The sequence below is a fragment of the Amphiura filiformis genome, chromosome 17 (assembly GCF_039555335.1).
Source record: "Amphiura filiformis chromosome 17, Afil_fr2py, whole genome shotgun sequence".
Lineage (NCBI taxonomy): Eukaryota > Metazoa > Echinodermata > Ophiuroidea > Amphilepidida > Amphiuridae > Amphiura > Amphiura filiformis.
Genome location: NC_092644.1, coordinates 27,129,591 through 27,155,141, shown reverse-complemented (window position 1 = coordinate 27,155,141; position 25,551 = coordinate 27,129,591). Strand labels below are relative to the sequence as shown.

Below are 25,551 nucleotides of genomic sequence, written 5' to 3'. Positions count from 1 at the left end.
CATTAATTCAATTAATTTAAAGGTACACTATTTGTATACTTTTTCAAATTTATATTAAAAAACAAAGCTCCTGAGAAATTTTGTGCTTTATTCTTTCTATCTTTCAATAAGCTCTTTCAATACATCAGTACTATTTTTTTTTTACATTTATATTGCAGACCAAATTTCTTTTGTATTATATGAAATGAAATGACTACAATGCTTAAAGTATAGTACAAAATAAAATAAAGATTTCAAAGAGCTAGTGACCACATAATGATTGAAAACTTTTTGTTTACAGCCTTTTGCCACTCCATTTTCACATTTGCTGACATCCATTTCCAGGATTAAACCATGCATTAATGTTTTTAATGCATATTGTCCCTTTTGTATTTTAATGATATATCTTGCTGGTCAAGTTTTAATTGTATAGGTCTATGTTTAATATATTGCCTGTGGTTTTACCTGTGTAGGTTTGTAGTTGATTTTGTGTGTGTGTGTGTGGGAGGGGGGAGTGTGGGGGTGTGATCAGAGTACTTTACTCCTTCAGTGCAGTGTTTAGTTAGTTAGTATTGCTGTGTGTAGATTCTTTTTGTGTTTTATGTAGTCATTTGTGTGTGTTTTTAGTGTATTGCTGTGTATGAGGTTTGAATCCAAACTTTGAATATTTCAGATTGAATCATTAAGAAGAAGGAGGCGCCTATATATGCTTCACCCTGGCAGAGCAAAACACAATTAATATATCCGAGGATCAAAAAAAAAACATGGTGCAAGCCTAAGAAATTTGATTCAAATGACTGATAATAAATCTCAATTTATTATAATGGCAGTTTACCTGAGCCTCATAAAGTCAAGATTGAATCGTATTTATAGGTTAATAACTGCGCATTAGTTATTTGGAGGGCATTGTGAAAAATATGATCAATTACAGCACTGCGCAATCACGCCATGTGCAAATATGGTAGTTGCGTGCGCGTCAAGTGTTCCGGCGCAACAGATGTGCACACACGGAAATCATTGTACCGCGTAAGCATACGCGGAGGTAATTGATGTGTATCAATAACCTCCGCGCCGGCGTGCGTATATCATCTAACGATCAATTTGATTGGGACGCACATATGGCATGATATGCGGAGGTTATGAATTACAGTTGTAACTCAATGAGCCTGGGTCGCAAATATTTAGTATACTATTTGACATGACTTCTATCATAATTTTAACTCTATATTTGCATGATGATAATGGAATAGCAGATTGGCACAACATTTATGATCAATCTATGTATCTACATGTAGCATTATGCAAGTAGTGTGTAGCATGCATATATACTGCGCCAAAAAAGTATCCTTACACTTGGAAAAATAATCACAATTTCAAAACTGAACCATATTGGAATAAATTAGTTTTTTTATTAGATGCACTATCTAATCCGGCACATTATGACATCCCATTAAATCCAATGTAACTTCAAGAAGCAATGTTACAAGCATTTGATTAGACGAAGGTCCAGTTTTAAAAGTGACAAACTGTGGCCTATTCAAAACTCCACGATCTAGACATCTGGTTTGAGAGTGGTGAAATGGCTAATTTATGTGTGCCTTTAATTTAAAACAAAAGGAACAAAAGAAAACTGAAACAAAAGAACTGACAAATAAAATAAAAGTTATGAAAAGTACAGAGAAGCTTCATTGAAGAAACTGTGTTGTCTCTTTGTTGCACTTTTTGGAATCTTTTTGCGCCTTGTATTGGCCAGTTTGTCACTTTTAAAACTGGACCTTCGTCTATTCAATTGCTTGTAACTTTACTTCTTGAGGTGCAGGATTAGATAGTGCATCTATTACGAAAACAAATTTACCCCAATATGGTTCAGTTTTGAAATTGTGATTATTTTTCCAAGTGTAAGGATACTTTCTTGGCACAGTATATGTAGTGAATTAAAACATAATGCACTATATTAGCAAAGTTTATTGCAATTTGCCTAACCATGTTTTGCTTTTTATTGTTATTTATTTATTTTTTGCTGCTGCATGCATGATATGCCTGACTGTATCATCACCTCATAGGAAGTCAAAAAGGTATACAAACAACATTTTCATAATCACTTTATCTCCTGTAAACTTGCACTACTTCACTTGCCATAACTTTGCTTGCTATTTCACTGAAATAACTCTGCACATACTTTCTGATGTAGTGTGGCTATTTTGGCACATTTAAATGATAAAATAATAGTTTCTGAAAACCTCACACTAGTCACAGGATCCCTTTCCAAACCTTTGTTTTGATTCTAATCATATCATATGTATCCTAAACCTGAATCTTTCTTTTAACCCTTAAACACAGAATGTTAAAGGCATTCCATAATGTTGCTAAAGATTTGTTGTATTTTGAGTAGTGTACAGATTATTAAACTTTATGTGACTGGACTCATATGACTAAAAGGAAGTGTCCAGCAGTCGCAACATTATGTCTCATATATAAAAATAATTATCAAGCATGAAGCACATGGTTTTATTTTTAAAAACAACTCATATGAGCCATAAAAACAAATAAAAAGAACAATCTCTCAACACACGATATTCAAAATTCCCGTGCCGAAAGACTCAACTTATGACTCTACCAGGTTGATGACTTGTGACTCTACCCTTGATAACTTGTGACTCCCATGCAACATGACTCTACCTAGCTGTAATGACTCAAACTCAACATTTGGTGTCTTGACTCAAGATATGATATTTAAATGACTCAGCTTGTGACTCTATCAGGTTGACAATTTGTGACTGGCCCCTTGATGATTAGTGACTTTTGATCCTTGATGACTTGTGACTCGACTCAACATGTGACTCTACCTCTTAATGACTCTATTGAACTTGTGACTCAACTTTCATGACTTTATTTCATGCTTTTTGTGCACATGCACGCATATGTGTCTATTGTCTCATTGTAATAACACTGTACACACTTTTCTAATGGACATTGTTGTTGTCATATTAATATATGTGTTGTCTCTACATGCTTTTCTTAACAGGAGTATCTGCGTGAATTCATGTTTATGTGTGCTGATGTAAGGCACTTAGCACTTTCCTTGTTCACTATAATCTTCCCCCCCCTCCCATATGTATTATAAATATTGGTTTGTGTGTCCACAGTCATTCTGCACCTTTGTTACATCATTTATATAGGTCATATCATTTTTACAGTCAGTCGTGAGCACGGTCGCTAATGAGCTGAATCGGCTAGTTGTGAAATGAGGATCTCGAAGAATCTCATGGTTTCTCGCTCGCAATCCGTGTACAATAATTTAGACAAAAACACGCTCAGCACTGGCTGACCTGAAAGGATAGGTATATACTGTCATCTGTTTTATGAAAACATTTCAAAATTGCTTCCAAATTGCTAAGGAGGCATGTACATTTAATTCTGTGACAAAAACGAGACCAAGTTTGCTTTATTTTTGTTGTTTTGATCATTTAAATGACACTAACTTTTGTTCAATTTTTCCAAATTGAAAACCTTAGGCTTACATTCGTCTACCTCCTCTCCGATTTACCTAATCATGAACTTGTTTGACTTCATTTTCACGTAGTTCACATAATTCCGCTTCGTTTGGTATATTTATAGGTATGTGTTATTTAGATTAAGTGTCTAAATTGTTCTTCAAAAATGATGGAAAAATGCGAATTTTACCGAATTGCAGGCCTTTCTCGTGGTATTTTTTGCGTCACCTATCAATCAACATTCGGGTTGTACTGAAATTGTTTAGTTCAAAACACACGTTTATTTTTCATCTAAATAATCTTTGATTTCCTTCTTTTTTTGTGACATGCAAGTTTACTAGTTTGGAATGCTAATTTGAGAGAGTGATAATTTTTCGTGTTAAAATAAAGAAATTAGAGCTCTTCAAACAGGGAAATGTCATGGGCTGATTGTTCTCGAACCTCATTTTACCTTCCCAAAAAAGTGTCTACCTCCTGGTCGATTTACGCTAATTCGTACGGATTTTTCAAAGTATTCAAAACCTTTGTATTGGTCAGATATTTGAATTATACGAATGTGTTATTTCAATTACCGCAGAAAAATGGACATTAATACTGTGTTTTTTTTCGACATTTGTACTGAAATGTGCTAGTTCAAATCACACGCTATTTATTCATCCAAATAAACTTAGATCTACTTTTTTTTGTGCAACGTGCAAGTTCATTGGGTTGCATGATAATTTGAAAGTTTCGTAATTTTTCGTGTTAAAACAAAGAAATGAGAGCTCTTCAAACAGGGGAATGTCATGAGCTAATTAGTATGCATAATTGGCCACGGAGCATTACGCGCACTGGTTGTTATGCATATTTACTTTCACACAGAGCAGCGTTTGAGCGTGCTCACGACTGACTGTTTTAGGGATAATGTACTAGAGAACTGTTTGATTATATTCCTGTGTTTGACAGGGATGTATTCCCAACACCAGGTTGCAGTGTTGGGATCAGGCCATATTTTAAGGTGAACTGTTCTATATATATATACTCTTTTTAAAATAGCTTTCATATATTCAATAATGTTGATGTTAATATAGCATTATTATAGTAACTTTTTTTTAGTGTTTTATTTTATGTTTTCAACTGATCCCTTTGAAGGCATGAAACCATTGTACAAAATATGTATCTGTATCTATAAAGCTTAACTCTTCAGTTTGTTACAAGTAAAACAATTGTGTTGTGTGCTGTGTTATAATGTACTCTCTTGGTCTGTTTTGTTTTGATTGTAATTGTGTTGTTCTATTATATAAACATACCTATACACTTTGTAAGGGTTCCCCCTTTTTTTTTTAGTCAATAGTCCAAAGGGTCATTAGTCCAAAAACCATTTGCCGAAAACCAAAATATATACCCTGCCCTTCCCCTAACCCTACCCTTCCCCTAACCCTACCCTAAACTTTGCTCTAGCCTATAACCTAAGCCCTAATCCTAACCTTGAACATGACCCTAACCCTAGCCAAAAATCTAACCATAACTCTAATCCTAACACTTACTCTGACAAAAACTAACCCCAACCACATACCTAATGCCCTAATCTTAGCACAAAATGCCTAACTTTTTACCCTTTTCGGATGAAAACCCTTTGGACTAATGAGCTAATACCCTGTTCCCTAAATTATAACTCGGTGGTTAAATACCTGTATAAACTGTCAGTATATCTGGGAGAAAGGGTCATGTGCCTCTAGGTTATGCTGAGATTGCGTGTACCTGTAACCATGATTTAGACTATGGATACAGTCATGTTTCTCTGTTTTTCACTGTTCGGGTTAGCTATTAATTGATAATTGATTAATTAAACTCTGTTCACTTTAAAGTTTTACTCTTCACCTTTACACTTTAGCATGGTAGCCTCATCGTAGCTGGTGATGAGCTGGGCCCAATGATTTTCACACTGACGCAATATTAGACTCTCTGCGCAATAACATTTGGGCCGTGCAATTTGACTTTTTCTGAACAATCCACCAATTTTGCTAACGAAAAATGATCCGATAACCTTGATGTAAATCTTGATGTAAACCTCTGCGCAAATCCCTGCTAAATTAGCCATTTTCACACAATTTCCGTGGGCAATTGGCCATTTTCCGTCAATTTCCCTGTGCAATTGGCTAATGGTTATTTTTCTCTGTGCAAATTGTTTGGGCCCTGGTGATGAGCTGGGAAATATATTATTACATACAACCTGTGTTTTGTTTTAAGATAAACAGATGTGTTATATTATAAGCGTGCATGGAATGAAAAAAGTAATTATTTTAATGGGTTTTAAATTCAAGCATGAGTAAAGTGCTTGCATATACATTGCAAGATGAAAGTTGAATTTCACATCTCACCATTTGCTCAGGACTATACCTTAATTAAGTTTTGTATTGGCTTTTTTTGGGGGGAGTTGATACACCAGCTATAGTAAGGGCATAGCTTGTCCACAAAAATTTTCAGCTGGACATTATAATTATGGGATAAGTAATTTGAAAATAATGCCCCATATACTTACTAGTTTGCAGGTAGGTATAATTGAGGTACAACCCTGAAACAGTTACATGGATACTGCATGGACTGAACAAAATGTATCCATTTTATAGTTGAATAGAGAGTACCATGTATACACTTCGTTACACTTTGAGTATATATGCGCCTACATCCCTGCCAAACTCAAGGTGAAAAGTATAGTACACATGATTGTGCTCTAGCATACCATATTGAAAAGGCAACGGATTACAGGTATGTTGTAACAGATCGACATACACCCCCTATAAAAGATATGACCTAAAATAGGGAGTGTGAATTTCAAATGGGGTTACCTGAATGGCGACTCCATTTGAAATCTACACCCCTTGTGTGGGAGATTAAGGTCATTGTCTTCCATAGGGGGTGTAAGGATTTCAACTAGAACATCCCATTACACTTTGAAGACATAACACATGGTATAGTATTAACATTAATGTTGGCAAAGTGTCCAATACAGAATCTACTGTTACTTATTGTGAAAGGAAACACACTTTTCAAATTGGGCAATTCTATTAAGAAGAGGCACTTGTTTGTACTTGTTGTGTTATTAAAACAGTTTTTCCTGATCCTGTTTGTTATCCAACTTTAGGATTGTGACGCACTGCTCAGTCAATTCCATATCAGAGTCAATGGAGAGAATGGTAAGAGAATCATAAAAATATGCTTAAGATACTCTCATTGTATAAAAATTATATATTTAAGAAATAAAGGGTAATGCATGATCCTTTACACGCAAATAATGTGTCCGAGGCAGTAAAAACGAGGCGCAGCCCAACCCATTATTTAAATGTTTTTACTGCCGAGGACAAATTATTTGTGTGTAAAGGATAATGCCTGCACCCTTTATTTCTATTCTATTACCACAAAATAGTGCAATTTAAAGAGAAAATATTACTTTTTTTGCCCAAATTTGTCAAGTTGTTTACCTCAAGGTGGAGCGCCTACGCGTAGCCAAAGCATAAGTGATAGTGGGTATTGAAGAACGCGTAACCAATCGTAATGCTTTGCGTAGACTGCGTAACGGCGCTAATATACTGCGTCACGCTTTGCCGTGCGCTGTGATACGAGAAGAACATAAATTTGTTGCCCTTGCCACTTTATTGTTAAATAATGGTCTTCCATGTGCGCGTTTCAACAAATCACAGGGTGCGATTTTGAATAATGGGTAGTGGAGGTAATAGAATTCAATATATTGTTGTGCAATAATTCTACTTACCGTATTGTTTGTAATAAACGCTCCCCCTCTAATAAACGCCCCCCCCTCCAATTTTTCTGTGAAAAATTGACAAAATGCAAACATTTCCATGACATATCGTGTAGGTAAGCTTAAAACTTGCATCAGTCATGTCAGTCACGATCGCTAAATTGAATGGACAAAACCTATTATGACTCAACTCCCATCCATTTCATTGCCTAATTATGGTAGAATTTCACTAATTCCATGCACTTACAGGTGTAATTTTGTTGTATTCCCCACGAAAATATCATTTTCCATGGGCTCCTATTAATAGGAGCACCATCGGGAAATTGAACACGATTTTTAAGCTTGTTTCACTGACAATTCACTTCCAATAAATGCCCCCCTTTTGGAAAAATGCAACGCCCCCGGGGCGTTTATTACAAACAACACGGTATGTACCAGTGATGAAGTCTAATAAATAAGTAAATAAATAATAAATAAATAAAAAAGATACTTGATTCTAATCCTTAATTAATTTGACACCATCCAACTCACTTATCTTGTATTTTTACAAACTATAGTATGGTATGAAAAGATTGTTCCATTAATTTAGCATTGAATTCACTTGAAATGGCTAATATTTATGATGGCATCAGTTGAACTTGTAGTTATTTTAAATATGATATTGGTGGTTTTTTTAAAATTTGTGTGTATGTTTTGGTATGTGCATCGGTGTTGGTGTTTGCCAGCAAACAAGGACACATACGCGCACTCTACATTCAAACCGCGGACCACTCTGCGATGGGGACCATCCTCAGTTTCTAGAAGTCTGCAAATGACCGCAGACACATGTATAATGTATTTGCGAAATACGACCTCGCGGTATAAGCTATAACGTCTGCAGTTGCTAGGTTAAATTCCATATACACAAAAATACACAAACAAAATGGCGGAAAACGTCCTCGGTATGTCGATTAAGTTATTAGCCAATATGGGCCACTACAAATGTATTGAAAGCCTTTAATGCAGTGATGTTACTAATTTACCAATTGATACAACTGATTACAACTGATTACACCATCCAATCTTACAGGCACAGCCAGAGGGTGTATACATGTACAGAACACAATGGAAGCATGGGATACCAAGCTCAATTCCATATTGAATGGTGGTGCTATGCCATTGGAAGCTGAATGGTCTAGACTCTATGAATTATTTGAAGATTGGGTCAATCTTATTGATGAAGTCATGAGGAATATTGGCAGCTCAAAGAAGGAGGATGAGAAGAATAAAGGGAAAGCGCACAATCCGTAAGTCACATAAATTATCATGTACTTCTCAACTTGTGTCAGATTCGGTTTCAGACTTAAATGCCAAAAGTCAAAATTGTTTCAAAAAAGTTATGCCCAAACCTGTCAAATAACTTGCTGAATATTGTTTAGTCGTGGTGCTAGTAGACTTCGACATGTTATCTTTTAAATTATATGTACTCTCTTAATACTAATGTTGCTAATAGACTTTGATATGTTATCTAGTAAATTATATGTACTTTTTGAATGCAATGCAGATGTTTATGCACCACTGAAATTTTATGTTTATATTTTTTGAGCACTCAACCCTCAACTTGCGGCCTCGATCAGCTCATCACCTATGTTTGGGATTTTGTTGATGTATTCTAAAATAAACAATAAAAAATCAAATACAATAATACTGTTTGATTGATATTGAATGGTTTTTCTTTCGTATATTATGCTTGTTTTCAGTTTGCACATGATTGATGTATTCCGTGCCACACAGAAGTGGCTGACAAGTACAACCAATGGTATTGACAGCCAGGATTCCAAGCTGGTAGAACAGGTAAAGTATAGTTATTTGCCTGTGAGTGTGTTGGAGCAGGTACCAAGTATTTGTCCATAGAAAATGACAGGCCGACTTAGGGGAAGAATAATGTGCGATCAGATCATGCTGTTGTTAACTAAACACCTCAAATAAAGAAAGTCCGCAGTTATGTAACCTGTCCTACACCAAAACCTGATCTTGTTATGACAGGTTGATTGAAACGGCCGTGTGCAGAATTGTGTTAGCTCCAATTTGATACCAAATTTGCTACCAAACACTCTAAATTGAAAAAGATTGATACCAGTATATGAAAGTTGCGAATCAAAACGATGCATGCAGTCGAAATTGCGAAGCGTGGTCAAGCTTGCTTCCCCGTGATAGGCCCCTGCCGACTATCCCAAGTGCCGGTACAATGCATGGTTTATTCACTTGTTAATTTGAAACGCATGGACCTGACTTTAGTGATTCCTACACTATACCTGTTTTGAGTTTTCATTGTGTTGTATTATTTATTTCACCACATTTATCTATTGTAGGTGTCAGTACTACATGCAGACATGGTACATTGGATGATCCAGGTGTTACTCAGGCTGGCACCAGATCGTGATGACAGCCCACCAGAAACCATTGAAAGTGCTATGGCAAATGCCCCAACCATTCCACAGATAGAAGAGAAAGCTTCAGTTTTGTTTGACAGACTTACAACTTTCTCCAATTATATAACAAGGTATGATGAATGAAGTAATTTTTGTTACCTTCTCTGTTTGTCAGTCCATTTCAAAGAGACTATACCCATAGAGTACAGACTCAAAATTGGCCTGTGTAAATCAGCCATTTTGGTTTGTCGCTCTTGGAGGCAAATAGAGGCCGTCAGCCTTTTCCGCGGGATCCGCCATCTTGTGGGTACTGCTGTTCTGCATGTCATGCGTTATACATTAGGCCCCGATAACGCAGAAGTCGCAGCGTGTGACGTACCTTTTCAGTCACGCGTCAACGCGGTGATCTTAGCAACAAGTCACTCCGTACCCACAAGATGGCTGCGTTGACGTCACAATGACTACCTCTATAGTCATGGACGAAAAAGATAACAGACCGCGTACAAGCAGTTAAAGTCTCAGCATCACCCGATAATGAGGGCCGATTGTTCCATGAAATGCGGCAGGCAAAACTGCTACGCACTTGCTGCGTTTCTTTTTACGTTCTATCGCGTACTTGTGAAAGCACGCAACGCTCTAACGCGTATACACGAATGCTCGCAATGCTCGCATGATTTTTAGACATGGCACAATCAAACAATCGGCCCTTGTGAATATGCGAGAATTCACGGCATACAATCAGGGAATCTTCCGGAAATTGCCGGAATTCCGGAAGATTTGGCCATTAAAAAAAATTTTTTTGCATTTCCGGAATTGGATGATAATAATTCATCATAAAAAGAACCAAAAAACTTTTTTAGGAGGGGGGAGTGCAGCGTATTCCCCAGACAAACCCCTCTAAATGTTCCATACCGTGTGCAAACCCGCGGCTACCTATCCCAAGGACCAGATGGATTTTCAGGAAATGGATATGTTGCCCATGTACATCCCTGATACAATGCACAGGGACTTTGACTGTTGATACATGGTCTGTAGTAGTCTGTGCAAATAGTGGATCTCCAACTCTTTCAACAACAGCCCGACTTGAATGATAATTTGCTAGTGCTTAGTGCACATTTTTTGCACAACACGTTACATGCAGAGCACAAACAAAGATGCACTTGGAGTTGAAGTTTGCCAGGTGTGCAAACTCATGAGCGACATGCAAGCATGGCTGAGTCGATACTTTTTGTTTAGCCTCATTGGTCTATATATCTGTACTTTCTACCTTCTTTGCTATCTCTGTCACCATCTCTTTCTCCCACCCCTCTCTCCCACCCCTCTCTCCCACCCCTCTCTCCTCCTCCCCACCCTCTCTCTCACCCATCCCTCATCCTCCCCACCCTCTCTCTTGACCTCCCACACTTTCCATCTTTCACCCCCCACACACACCCCTGTTTGTAAATACGTTCAAACGAGGACCTTGACTTAACGAGGATCTAACCGTTTTTAATCGACACACCGTGGACCTCACACAAATACACCAGACAACTTACTATCCAACTTATATACATATTTGCATCATTTACGTCATCCTGGTCATAGTTTCAAACCAAGGACGTCCTCATTTGGAGGTGTGTCCTCGTTGTATGGTGTGTATCCATATGTAGGTCCTCGTTTGGAGGCATTTACAAACACACCCCTACCCACACAGAAATATTGCACACCACACGCATATGCAACAGTTAATAAGCTTTTAAGTAGAAATTTGTGGGATTTTTCAACTAAAGAAGAAATTAATTTTGTCATTATAATTGTGCATCTGTACTTTCATTATAGTTGCTGCACTACAATTGTTGCGTTGGAGGTTCAGAAGCAACAGGAGCAGGGAGCAGAGGATGCTGACCATGAATTCAGAGACCTCAAAAAAGTCAAAGTAAGTTACCTATTAGAATTTGCTATTGAAAATGTAAGGTGAGATGGCTGAGTTGTCTAAGGCGCTGCGTTATAAGCCGGGAGAATATACGATATGTTAGAGTTTGAGCCTTGATGGGCTTGTTCAGGTGAGAATTCTGTGAAAAAATGTTCCCATAAGCTTGCGAATCCTGCAATTATGTTCAGTTACTTGCAAGGGTAGTTTATCGGAATATAACAATTGTAGAATTTCTTCTTACTCCCATACACTGTTTAGCACATGGAGGTTTAGGTAATGTATGAGCATGCAGCATCTTGTGGTTCGGAAGTCATGTAAACCTGTTGGTCCTGTGTACAGAAGAGTGTTAAAGTTAAAGTGTCAGAGCTGTCCTTAAAGAGAAGGAGGACCACCCCTGTTCCGATACCTGTACCCCACCCTCTAATGGACTCCATTATTAAAAAAAAAGCTTCAAAGAGGCTTTTTTTGGGTTATCTTGGGTTTCAATGCAAACATATTAAAACATACATTATCTCTGTCAATCACATGCCATAATATTTCTTTATCTTTCAGACTGAATGTGCAGAATGGATCCATACAGCCATTCTTCTGATAGAGGAACTCAAAAACATGCCTGGCTATGAAGGCCCACCTGTGGCACCTAAAGCTACAGTTAAAGAGATGGAAACAGAATCAGAGCTACCTACACCTGCACCAACACCAGGAGTAAATGATAGATCTGAGGTTAGTTGGCATACATGTAGGATTGTGGAAAGAGCTGTGACAAAGAATTATTTAGAGGGTTTTCTTTGTATCTATCAAAACTGTATTACACAGCCGTGACGTTAGTCACGGCTGTGTCTTTTTTCTTACAGGATCTTCTTCTTTCTGTCAACCATTACATTTGTTCTAGCACTCACATGCTTACATCGATTTTGACCTAACTTGGTCACAATGATCAATGACCATGCCCCTACATGTCACATGAAACTCAAGGGGTCAAAGGTCATGCAGGGGTCAAAAACGTAAAAATGCATATTCTCCTACAACTTACGTAGGACAGCGACCCCACTTGCACACATGCATTGTTATTACCCAGTGTCTATGTGGTGTACACAGATTTGTGGTCAAAGGTCATTAAGGGGTCACTTCCGGTATAAAACGAAAAACCTTCAAAAATTTTTATTAGCTAAGTAAAACATGGGACAGTAACGGTATGTTCACACATGATCTGCAGTCACTCAATGTATATGTGGTATTTTTTCATTTGGGGTCAAATCTCATTAAGGGGTCACTTCCGGTATAAAACGAAATACCTTTAAAATGCATCAGATTATGTAGGACAGTGACGCCACTTGCACACATGCATTGTTATTACCCAGTGTCTATGGGGTGTACACAGATTTGGGGTCAAAGGTCATTAAGGGGTCACTTCCGGTATAAAACGAAAAACCTTCAAAATTTTTTATTTGCTTAGAAAAACATAGGACAGTGACGGTATGTTCACACATGAATTGTTGTTACCCAATTCATATGTGGTATTTTTTTGTTTGGGGTCAAATGTTATTAAGGGGTCACTTCCGGTCTGAGACGAAAAACCTTCAAAATGCCCCTTCTGCCACAAGTAACATAGCAAAGTGGTGCCACGTGCACCCATGCATTGACATTAGCCAATGTCTATGTCTATTGGCGTTTTCATATATTTTGGGGTCAAAGGTCATTTAAGGGGCCACAACACGGCTGTGTTCGTGGTCTTAGACCACAGCTAAGTCTAGTTAAACTTGTTTTTGGTAGATAGTTTTGACAAAAGGCTTCTGGTTCCCTCAATGCATTGATGATATTATTGCTTATTGATTGGATTTAGGTACAAATTCAAAAGTTGCAACCCTATTGATTTGTACACATCATGAGTTTTCATTTTCCGTCAACTTATGTTTACCGTAGCAAGCCCCATTATCCGTGGTGGCCTCCATGATTGAACATGATGAATAAGGTTATTGTTATGTGCACAAACCAATAAGGTAGCAACTTTTGAATATGTACTTTCTATTGGTTTTAGTTTCAAAACTTGGTTATTTATGCATCATTTTCAATTGTACGCAAGTTTGAACGAAATCCATATTCTAAACCAATCTAGTTATCCCCTTTTAAATGTCTGTATATTCCTTTAATCCTAACATCAAGAACTTTGTTTATAAGTTTCACTAATGAAAAGTACTAAAATTGATGACTTTTCAATGTGGCATGCCTGCTTGTAACCAGGGCTCAACCATTTTTTCAAATCCGCCTTCTCCCAATTTGATTTGCCTCTGCAATTCAACTATTGTATTATTCATATCAGCCAATTTTCATAAAAATATAATGATTTTACTACTTTGCTCTCTGTCTCTGCCATTTTGCTCACAAAAATGAAGTACAGCTTTGACAACATGTATAGTTTAAACCTAATTTTAAATTAGGCTATATATGATTATTTATATTTTGTTATTTTTTCCGCACATTTTACAATATTTTCTGCAAAAATTTGTTCGGCCCTGTCTATTACAGGCTGGTTCAACAAGTCAACTGAAATATAAACCAGTAAATTGTAATCACCACCTCATATCTTGTAACCAATTATACCTTAATGGACAACGATGTTGATGTACAAAATAGACAAGAGATTTATGACCTGTTTGTTATCGATACAGCAGGGTCAATTACAGTCTCTGTTTTGAAATTGGTGTTACATGTTACGTGATATGATGCTTCATCTTGTTTCCCTCAAAATGTCATTAGCTTAATTAATTGACTTTGTAATATGTCACTGTTCAGCCTTATATGAAATTGGTTATGCTAGTTCTGAAGGGAGTTAAGTCACCTTGAGTGCATTTTGATATAAATGCAGTTTCAATGCAAAGTGGTTTTGTCCATGCAGTTTTTATGCTCTACCACATTATTTCACTATGACACTTACACAGCAGGTGTAGATAACCTCCTTATAGCAGAACGTTTTGATCAAGAAAGTTTGATCAGCTTGTAATCGCCGGGCCTTGTAACATTGTGGATTAATATTAATATATTTTATTTTGAGAATTGTCTTGTGACATCTCGCCAGAAGCATAATAAACTATTCATTGAAGTCATATACTTTGTCTATTTTCTTTAACACTCAAAATATAGACCATACAGGTCAAATGTATCACTTTTGAGGTCGGTCTACTTTTCGGCGTAGTGGTAAAAACCTAGCAATCCCCGCCGATTACGAGCTGATCAAAGTATAGCTAATGCTATTTTCATGATTTTTGACTTAACCCCTTTTAGCATTCTCAATTATAATTTTATTTTTTATTTTTCTTCAATATCCTCAAAAGAACGCATTTCAATCGACCGCTTTAAAACCCGCCTTCCGCCCAATATTTCCTATTCAATACCCTCAAAAGATCAAATTTCAATCGATATACTCATTTGAAAACCGCCCTCTAGCGGGAGTTTAACAAATTTCCCTGAGGTTGGACCTAAACAATGTTGTTTAGCCGGGTATTTAGCGCCCTCAAAAATAGCAAATAGCAAAAAAAAAACATTGTCCTAACTTCTTCTTCTTATTAGTCTCACGACCCTGCTACTACTATATTATATGGTTCACATGTGCCACATGATCACACAAGGATGTGTGTAGCATTGAAATATTTAGATGTTTAGCAAAGTTTGATCTCATATCATGTTTATTGTTTCTATTTTAAATTATAGCTAGTTCAGAGTGACACCCCAGTGCCAATAGAAACTCCACAGGAAACACCAGCACCCATAGAATCTCATGCCGTGAGTATTTAAAAAAATAAATATTTATAATATTTAAGTTTGTATTTTGTATCCTTGGTAAGTCCACTTGCTCTACTGAGATTTCACATCAGTGCCTTACTTCATAGGTGGTGGCCGCATTGCATTCTCTAAATTCAGTAAATTTTCATCGTCAACCGTGTAATTGAATGGGATTATTTTGAAATTTTAAAACGCATGAAATATCACAAACAAATAGGCCTATGTTGATAAATAATATAAATACAAGCTAAAACCGTTGGGGTTCGATAATGAACCCCACAAAACTAACCGACTATATTGGAAAATGCCATATGGCCGGGCGGTTTCACAAGTTGCCGGCTCGATCATGTCATCCGCCGTCTGTTACTTCATACAGTCTTCCAACCAATAGAATGAAACTGTATTTCCCCATATTGTAAACTCCATTTTAGGATGCACAGCGTCATCATCCCTATATCTTCATGTCAAAAATTGCCATGATAGTACAGCGAATCCACTCGTTTTTTACGCATGGCGATTTTGTTCGAGATAGGGCGAGCGACTCAGGCTAAGCATATCATTTAAGCGATATGAGATACCGCAGAGTTTCCATTCTACACGTTTTTGCGATCTGCGCATGCTCAGTACCCCATATGATGGTACCATTACAAGAAAATTTGATTTGTTGTCGGGTAAAACCCAGGTTTTGTTTTCAATACACTAACTGGAAATTCATTAATTCAATACACTCAGCGGCGATTGCCGTTTTCTTTAAACATATATATTTTACTGCATTTTCACCATTTTTGTTTTTAAATCGTATGTTAAAAATGTGATATATTCAACTGTTTGAGAATTATAATCATGAAAGGAACACGCATAGCCCATTCAGCTCAGATCCACATGCTGTATAGAATATTAAATAACAAGTCTAGAATACAATGCACCATATCGAGACACTATGCAATTTTCTTTATCTGCGTCAATAATAGAATAGACAAGAGAACAGGGCTGTAGCCAGGGAACAATCTAAAAGTTTGATGACATCCTATAAACGAACATCCTTTTGTCAGGAGGGGAAGGGGCTAAAAAAGTCTTGATCATGTTTGTCAAGATTTTTTCAAAATTTCATGTTTACGTTTCAGGGAGGGAGACGGCTGCTTTTTACATCAAACTTATTAGGGCGGCCATCAAGAATTGGGATAGCAGAAATAATTTTTTTTTGTCTTAACTGATTGATTAGGGTGGCCATGCCCTTCACTGCCGCTTGCTACAGCCCTAGATGAAAACCAAGTCAGACGAAAATGTGTAATAGGAATCCCTGCATCATTCAATACCTATGCATAATTAATTTCATATTCATTGCTTGTTGTATTACAGACTATGTCTATCCCTCAGACTCCAGCCATAGAAACAGAAGAACCGTCCGAGGTAGACATGAGTGAGATGCAGGTCATAGGTCATGATGATAATGTCAGGATGCAGTCATTGGAGGAACCAACGCAACCACCTGCACCACCTCCTAAGGTAAGAATGAAGAATAGGTGCTCTTAAAAACCAAGTTGATCTTTTTTTTTTCATTTGAGACAAAGGTGGCACAGCGGTACGGGTTCTGCCTTGTAATCGGTGGATTGCGAGTTCGAGCCCCGGCAGTGCCATCGTGTCATGCTCTTGGGGAAGGCGCTTTACCTTACTTGCCTCTCTCTACCCAAGGGTGAAATGGGGAGCTGTTATGAATATTGTCCATTGAGCGCCGCCCAAAGGTATGAGCATGCCTTGGGCATTGTATGGTAGCTGACATATTCTAACGACAGCGGAATAAATGTAAAGTGCTTTGGTACATGTGCACATGTGAAAGGAGCTGTATAAATACCAACATTTATTTTTCTATTTGGCAGAATGTTTAAACTGAAATCTTCACTACACTATTTTCAAATAAATTGCAGTTATCGTGAATGTATTTGTCGTGCACATGATGTAGTATACTAATTCGTCGGTCGCAACACAGTGACGTACGTGAAGGACAAAATACGTTTCCGAGCAAAACGTTTTTGAAGGATATGCTACTAGTAAGGGAGTCGATACTCCTCCACTGTGGCCCAATTCCATATGAAATTGAAGTTTAAGGTGCAACCTTTAAAACTATATCTTTAATAATTAAAAAGGAATATTTATTATTGGATAATAGCTGGCTCTAAACCTATATGCCACTATGTGAAACAGAAAATTTGGAAAATCACTCTACGCCATTATGTGTTGCGACCGACGAATTGTACACCGTTTTGAGATCTCGCATGCAGTGCACTCCTAGAATTGCATGTATAGTGTTACTGCTTCATTGTACATCCATGTATTGTTATCGCTGATGAGCTATATCCATATCGAGTGTTTCACGATGGCCTTGATTTGTTTAAAAGGACTGTAAGGAGGGAATAAACTTAAACAGAATGACAAATTATATTGTCTTGACTTTATTGATCTATTTTACCTGATTGGTAACTATCTGCTTAATGGGTCAGTCCATATGAAATCAAGGAGGTCCCCCACCTGACCCTCTCAGATTTGCTTTATATTTCAGTCATATGTTGTACCTGTAAAAATATTAAATACCTGCAAATTTGAGGTCTGTAGCTCTTACGGATTTTCTGTGGCAGCCATTTAAAGTTGGAGTATGGGGGTCTAAATTTGGACTCAAAAGTTGCCCTTTAAATAAATTTCATCTTTGGGAGTCTGTAAATTCTTTACAAAAGAGAGAGAGGTCTAAAACCTTGTATACACACTAACTGCATGCCCAATTTGTCAAAAAAGTAAAAGTAAAAAATTTCTGTAATTGTGCGTTGTGTCACGGGGTCATTAAATATGCAAGAAAAAATGTAATGTTTTGTAAACTGGCAAGTTTAGCCCCCCTAAATTCACATTTTTTGTCAAATTAATTATTTTTTGTTGTCACTGATGCTAAATATAGGATAAATACAATACATATCCAAAAAATTGAGGTCACAACTCATTTACATTTGAACAGCGCCCTCACGAAGATGAAATTTATTGCAAATTCAACATTTTCAGGTGGTCCAAAGTCGATGTGGTCCACCTTCAAAATTTATAAAACATCACTTTTATATGACTACTAGTCTAAAATTACAACTTTGCAAAGTCCCGGTAATTGTATAGGTTGACTTCATATAAAACGGCAAGCCCAAAGTTGACCATTTTCTTATGATTGCATGTACTGCAAATGTGCAGAATTTGGAAGGCTTAAAAGTCAAATTGGCCCCAATATTGAAAATAAAATGGAAATTAAAGTAAATAGGGCCAATAACTACTCATCTAGTCGTTTATTATCAATATTGTGGCCATTTTGACTTTTAAACCTTCCGAATTCGGCACATTTGCAGTATATACAATCATAAGAAAATGGTCAACTTTGGGCTTGCCGTTTTATATGAAGTCAACCTATACAATTACCGGGACTTTGCAAAGTTGTACTTTAAGACTAGTAGTCATATAAAAGTGATGTTTTATGAATTTGGAAGGTGGACCACGTTGGCTTTGGGCCCCCTGAAAATGTTGAAGTTGCAACTTAAATTTCATCTTTGCGAGGGCGCTGTTCGAAATGTAAATAAATTGTCACCTCTATGTCTTGGATATGCATTGTATTTATCCTATATATCGCATCAGTGACAACAAAAAACAATTATTCTGACAAAAATGTGAATTTAGGGGGGCTAAACTTGCCAATATACAAAACATTACATTTTTTTTGTATATTTAATGACCCCGTGAAAAAATGCGCAATTACAGGCATTTATTTTTTTTTTACTTTTGGCATGCAATTAGTGTGTATACAAGGTTTCAGACCTCTCTCTCTTTTTATTAGGAAGGTACAGGCTCCCAAAGATGAAATTTATTCAAAGGGCAACTTTGGGGTCCAAAGATAGATTCCCCTACTCCAACTTTAAATGGCTGCCACAGAAAATCTGTATATTGAAAATAAAATGGAAATAAAAGTAAATAGGGCCAATAACTACACATCTAATCATTTATTTTCAATATTGTGGCCAATTTGACTTTTAAGCCTCCCAAATTCGGCACATTTGCAGTACATGCAATCATAAGAAATGGTCAAATTTGGGCTTGTCGTTTTATATGAAGTCAACCTATACAATTACTGGGACTTTACAAAGTTGTAATTTAAGACTAGTAGTCATATAAAAGTGATGTTTTATAAATTTTGAAGGTGGACCACATCGACTTTGGACCCCTGAAAATGTTGAATTTGCAATAAATTTCATCTTCGTGAGGCGCTGTTCGAAATGTAAATGAGTTGTGACCTCAATTTTTTGGATATGTATTGTATTTATCCTATATTTAGCATCAGTGACAACCAAAAATAATTAATCTGACAAAAAATGTGAATTTAGGGGGGCTAAACTTGCCAGTTTACAAAACATTACATTTTTTCGTGCATATTTAATGACCCCGTGACACAACGCACAATTACAGAAATTTATTATTTTTTACTTTTTGACAAATTGGGCATGCAGTTAGTGTGTATACAAGGTTTTAGACCTCTCTCTCTCTTTGTAAAGAATTTACAGACTCCCAAAGATGAAATTTATTTAAAGGGCAACTTTTGAGTCCAAATTTAGACCCCCATACTCCAACTTTAAATGGCTGCCACAGAAAATCCGTAAGAGCTACAGACCTCAAATTTGCAGGTATTTAATATTTTTACAGGTACAACATATGACTGAAATATAAAGCAAATCTGAGGGGGACAGGTGGGGGGCCTCCTTGATTTCATATGGACTGACCCTAATGGGAATATTGTATGAGGTTTCATGTGTATAAAGAGCAGCATATCATTTTTAATGGTCATCAGCATGAGAAGTAACCAAAAGAGGGCAGTATACAGGGTTAGCTAACGGTGCAGTGCAGTAGGGTCGATGCTGATCCTGTTAAAAATTTATATGCTGCCCTTTTGAGCTAAAGCGCTGATCCCGTGTTCGCTAATTCAAAATTAATTGATGCGTAACTTAGATTTAAAAAAAGTCAAATCAGTATTCGGCTGTAAGTTCATAACATTATATAATTATGTTCTTCAAACCTTTTACTTGGTTCTTCATCACAAAACTTACTAAAACCTGGTCCGCATTCAGAACAAAATCTTATGGTGAGAAAGCACAGGCCCATAACCAGGGGGGCTGGGGGAAGATGCCCCCCTCCCCAAATGCCCAAAAAGTCCCGTTTGCGAGCTTAGCGAGCGGAAAAAAATTGGGGGGTTTTTATGCCTTTTTGGTCAAAAAAGGTCCAATTTTTGGGGGAAAAGTTCACTTTCTCAAAATCCACCCCCTAGTCCAAAAAGGTCCAAATTTTGATGAAAAAAAGTCCACTTTTTCAAAATTAGCCCCCCCAAATAAATCCTGGTTATGGGCCTGAGGAAGCATTTTGTTGCAGGACCAAAACTCTGGAATGAGCTTCCACATGACATCAGTGTTTCAGTATCATTCAGTATTTTAAAATCTCATTTGAAACTCACCTAGTTATCTAGCATGATATTATTTTGATTGTTTGAATTTTATCTGTATTGATTTGAAATTGATCCTTGTTTTCTCATGCTCTGCATTGCAAAGCGCTTAGAAACGCTTGTTGTTGCACTATACTGATAATGTTATTATTGTATTGTGTTGTATTGTACTGTACTGATTACCCCAGTAATTATGCTGATTTCATACTTGTTTGTTGTACTTCAGACAGCGATATCTTTCCGTGGCACACCAGCAAGTACCATGCCGTCCACACCAGACACAAACAGGGCATATGAAGCTCTAGCTGCTGTGAAAACATTGCAGATGCAGCTCATGTGAGTACTCATATTGAACTCTGTGGCCAGCTGAACATGTTAGAAAGTTCACATGGGTCCACTATATTGCTTTTGACCTCTATATTGGTAGTGATCTCACTGCATGTTTTAGGTATCGTAGCCTTGGAGCGCACATACTGTCCTCGGCATAATACACTTGTGTGTAAAGACAGCATGCAACGTAATGCTCTCTAACATCACTGCCTATCTGTAGGTGAGAAACAGAATAGGAAGATGAGGTGGGGATTGAGTTCTAAGTTGCTTGAGAAATTTGTGCAGTACAAAAACAATTCAAAACCAGATGAAAGTTGACTCAAAACTTACTCATGTATTTTATCAGCAAAAATATATTGGGAATGAAGTTGTTGAAAAAAAAAATCAAACAAATCCAACATTTGGTGCAACATGCGAAAAGTGGGTACCAGTAATGCTAACTTCTTAATCCTACTAAATGGTGAAGTATATATACTAACCTTTATCCTAATCTTCAAGAGTGACTTATTATAGAATCAATCAGAATTGAGCTATTTTAAAGTGTTGTCCTACATTAAATCTTGACATTGGATAAGTTGTACCCAACTGCAAAATACAAATTGTGTCATTTTTTACTGAACATTCATTCTGTAGTCTGATATTTTCCTTCAGAAACCAAAGAGTGTTTTTTGTTAGTTTCGGATGTTTTCTAATAGAAGGTCACAAATTCAAATACTTGTGAATGTGAACTTTTGTTGATAACACTGTCAATGAATTTCAGGAAAATACCAATATACACAAAAGTCCCTGTTGTCAGAAAGCCCAAAAAATTATGAATGCAAAAATAACCAGTTATATATTTCACCCTTTTGATTTGTTATTACAGTCAAACAGAGGAGCGAGCTCAGGTAGCCGAAGACCGTGTCACCGAGCTGGAAGAACTCATGAAAGTAACGAATGAAAAGATGCGTGCAATGGAACGCACAGGCGTTACTCCCAACCCGGCAGCTGACACACCTGCCGTTGCTCCTGCCGAAGCAGACACCAAGACAGATGAACCATCAGAAACAGCAGCAGCAGCAGCAACAGCACCAGCAGCTACTGATGATGATACAAAGGAAAGTGGTCAGGCAACACCACAACAAGCCCAACCCAAAGCAACAGCTGAAGTCAAAGCTTCTCCGACACCACCTCATTCCCCATCTCCGACACCTGGGAGGAAGACTCCTCATTCTTCCCAGAGCAGACCTCACTCACAAGTATCCAATAGATCAGGCGCAAGCTCACGGGCATCGCATAGGTCCAAGAAAGGAAAGTAATGGACTCTCCCATCAGAACATCATTAGGCCAAGTAAAATAAATAACATGTAGGCCTATATCGTCCAGACTTTCTCAAAAATTGGTGAGGGAGGCCCCTTTTATTATTTGTTAATTTGTTACAAATTTACTTTTCATTTCTGTGCAAAATTGCAATTGCAGGGAATCCCCGAATATTTTTATTATTTCTCCAAAGCCCTACCCTAGCTTGAAGAAAGTGTTTGCAATGTGTTTATTAATGATAAACAATAACTTCCTAACATGTCTTTTCATTACAACAATTTTAAAAACAAAGTAAGGGAGCTAAGAAGAAAAATAATCAAAATATTTGAAAATCTCCAAACATTGGTGAGGGCGGAGACGATATACATATTATTTATTTTACTTGGCCTTATCGTATACAGTTGGATGTAGATGGTATTGATTAGATAGAATCAGTTTTTTCCCCACAAAATGGAAGATTTATGTGTGCTTGTTATTCCGTCCAAACATCATGCAGAATTTTGTATATCAATATTTGTATAGACTTAATTATTATTAATATTGTAAATAATGTAAATATATAAAGAACCCTATGCATTATTTTATGTTGTACAGTAACTGTATACACAATATAAAATACATATGAATGGCACCAATAAATGATCTAAATCATCAGTGTGGTTGGTTCATTGCAACAAACCCAGATTTAATATAATCAAATTAAGTAATTCTTGGCCAAACTGGAACATGCGCGTTGCGTCCATGTAGTGTACTAAGCGTGTACGCAGTGTAAGGCGTGTGTATACTTTCTTCTGTCATGTCTGTACCGCGCTATATTCGTGTGTGTTTATCGCGGAGCCACTAGCGTTCACAGTGTTCCAGTTTGGCCAAAAATGACTTAATTTGATTATAGTTGCGAGTGATCAGCATAATATGCATATTCTATAGAATTGCTATCCAGTTCTTTATCCCTGTTCTTTGACATCTATGGTTCAATGCATAGGTACCGTGTGACCGTTGTAGTGCAGGGCGATCTATTCAAATATTGTATTCATCTATTGCTATGGTAACACTGTGTATACTTTCAGTCATCTGGGATTTGATCAATTAGTAGATAATTAAATCTGGTCAACCAGAAAAACTCACTTTTGGTCAGATGGAATCACCGGCGTTTCGGCCAAAACCTTTGGCCTTCAGCTGGGTGGAACCCGTCACTCAACAGGAGCGGGCGTTAGAGTGAATCTGTCACATGGTTGGGATCGGGTCATCAAGCAACTTCCTCATCGATTGACCTCGGATGACCCTAAATCATCCACCCAGCTAAAGGCCAAAGGTTTTGGCCGAAACGTCGGTGATTCCATCTGACCAAAAGTGAGTTTTTCTGGTTGACCAGATTTAATTATCTACTTATTGCTATGGTAGTTCGTTAAACTGAGTATTACGTCACTTTGACAGCTAACTGCGATTCATCAAAGAGATTAAAAGCGATGATACTAGAGGAATCGATCCACCTGTCCTTATGTCATTTTGGACAGGCAGTATACTCAGGGATTGCTTACATAATGTCCTTGACAGATATGCTAAATTAGAAGTATAGAGCACATTGAATTTATTGAACCCACAGAAGGCTGATGAAGCCTGGTTAACATGTTTAAAGTCAAATTTATAAGTTGGTCAGTTTTATTCAAATGTGATCTGCTACCATGAGATGAGAGAAAAGTTGGTACTTTTGAATCATCTCAGCTGCTGCGTTGTGTTCTTTGTTTCACACACACCTGTTCAAGCCAATAGGGCGCTTGCACGAAAGGTTAAAAGGTTGATAAAAATAACCTGCATTGAGAGTCAGTCAAGTGATGCTGGAGGACAAACAAACTATTATCATCCTCTGTGAATCTTTGGCGCATCATTCAAACCCAAGGAATACTAGCACTCTGTGGGTGATATTTCATTTTCATGTGCTCCAATATCATTGTTGTGCCTCCAGGGCTAGTAACCCATGTCGTACATGAAACCTGCCTATATGTCTAACTGTGTGTCCTTTGTGAATCATAATGGGCCGGCTCACAATGGGCCACACGAAGGATATATTATACTGGTTTGTACAGAGGCGCAGCAATCAAAGAACATTGACTCAGCAGCTAGGATGTTTCAAAACTACCAACTTGCAAATTTACGCTCATTTTGTGGTAGCAGATCACAAATGATGTGAATCGCCTATTTCTAGATAAGGCGTTCTTCAAATAATAATTGTGACAACCGCAATAGAAATGTTTGTGTATGTAATGAAAATACCTATTTCTACAGTTGGTGCTTTTTGAAGTACGCAGTAAATTACGCAGTTTTGGCGCGCCATGATGTCAAAAGGAATTAACACGCTGCTAGCTGCACACAAATGCGTGAGCAAAATGTGCGTACCTTACTTCGTACTTCAAAGTGGACAAACTGTAGGTAAGATACTGTTCAAATAATTGTGACAACTGCAATAATAATGTTTGTATGTAGTGTGCATAAATTTGTGAATATTGTCAGTCATCCAGGTAGATAAACATAATAAAATGAATATTGAATCTGTTCATCTGGATTTACTATTTTTGATAGCGGCAGTATCACGTCTCATCAGGCTGACTTATCAGATGATGAACCATTGACCTGTGACACACTTGATGGTATGACGTCACAGGAGAGTCGCAGGGGTAGCTCATGCATTTGAGGATAAGGATGTGCTAGTGCTCGATAGAGAACATAAGTGATTTGAAACAGGGGTCAAGGAGGTCATACATGTCCGGCGGGAGGAACCTTCGCTCAACAGAGGAGGGGGACTGCGCCACAACCTTTCAAGGACTTACGACACAGCAATCGTAAAGCTACCCCGGCGACTCCTGTGACCTCATACCATCAAGTGTGTCACAGGTCAATGGTTCATCAATTGATCAGTCAGCATGATGATACGTCTTGGATGAGACGTGATACTGTCGCTATCAAAAATAGTAAGTCCAGATGAACAGATTCAATATTCATTTTATTATGTAGTGTGCAGTATCTATGTTCATGTGAGAGGGTAAAATCAGACTTCATGTCAGAGCAAATTGCTTCCAGTATTTAATAAACTTCCTTCCAGATTT

The 25,551-nt window shown here is 37.4% G+C and overlaps 1 protein-coding gene across 1 annotated transcript in view; it reads left to right on the top strand.

The window, feature by feature from the left end:
- LOC140137555 (axonemal dynein light chain domain-containing protein 1-like) overlaps nucleotides 1-25,551 on the top strand; it is a 55,496-nt gene extending 29,945 nt beyond the window's left edge. The window contains 11 exon segments of the mRNA XM_072159270.1: nucleotides 2,043-2,054; nucleotides 6,598-6,649; nucleotides 8,282-8,498; nucleotides 8,952-9,045; nucleotides 9,564-9,754; nucleotides 11,442-11,538; nucleotides 12,088-12,258; nucleotides 15,244-15,315; nucleotides 16,675-16,821; nucleotides 21,048-21,157; nucleotides 22,017-25,551. Of these exon segments, the coding sequence (XP_072015371.1) occupies nucleotides 2,043-2,054; nucleotides 6,598-6,649; nucleotides 8,282-8,498; nucleotides 8,952-9,045; nucleotides 9,564-9,754; nucleotides 11,442-11,538; nucleotides 12,088-12,258; nucleotides 15,244-15,315; nucleotides 16,675-16,821; nucleotides 21,048-21,157; nucleotides 22,017-22,449 (1,596 nt within the window). The 3' untranslated portion in view covers nucleotides 22,450-25,551.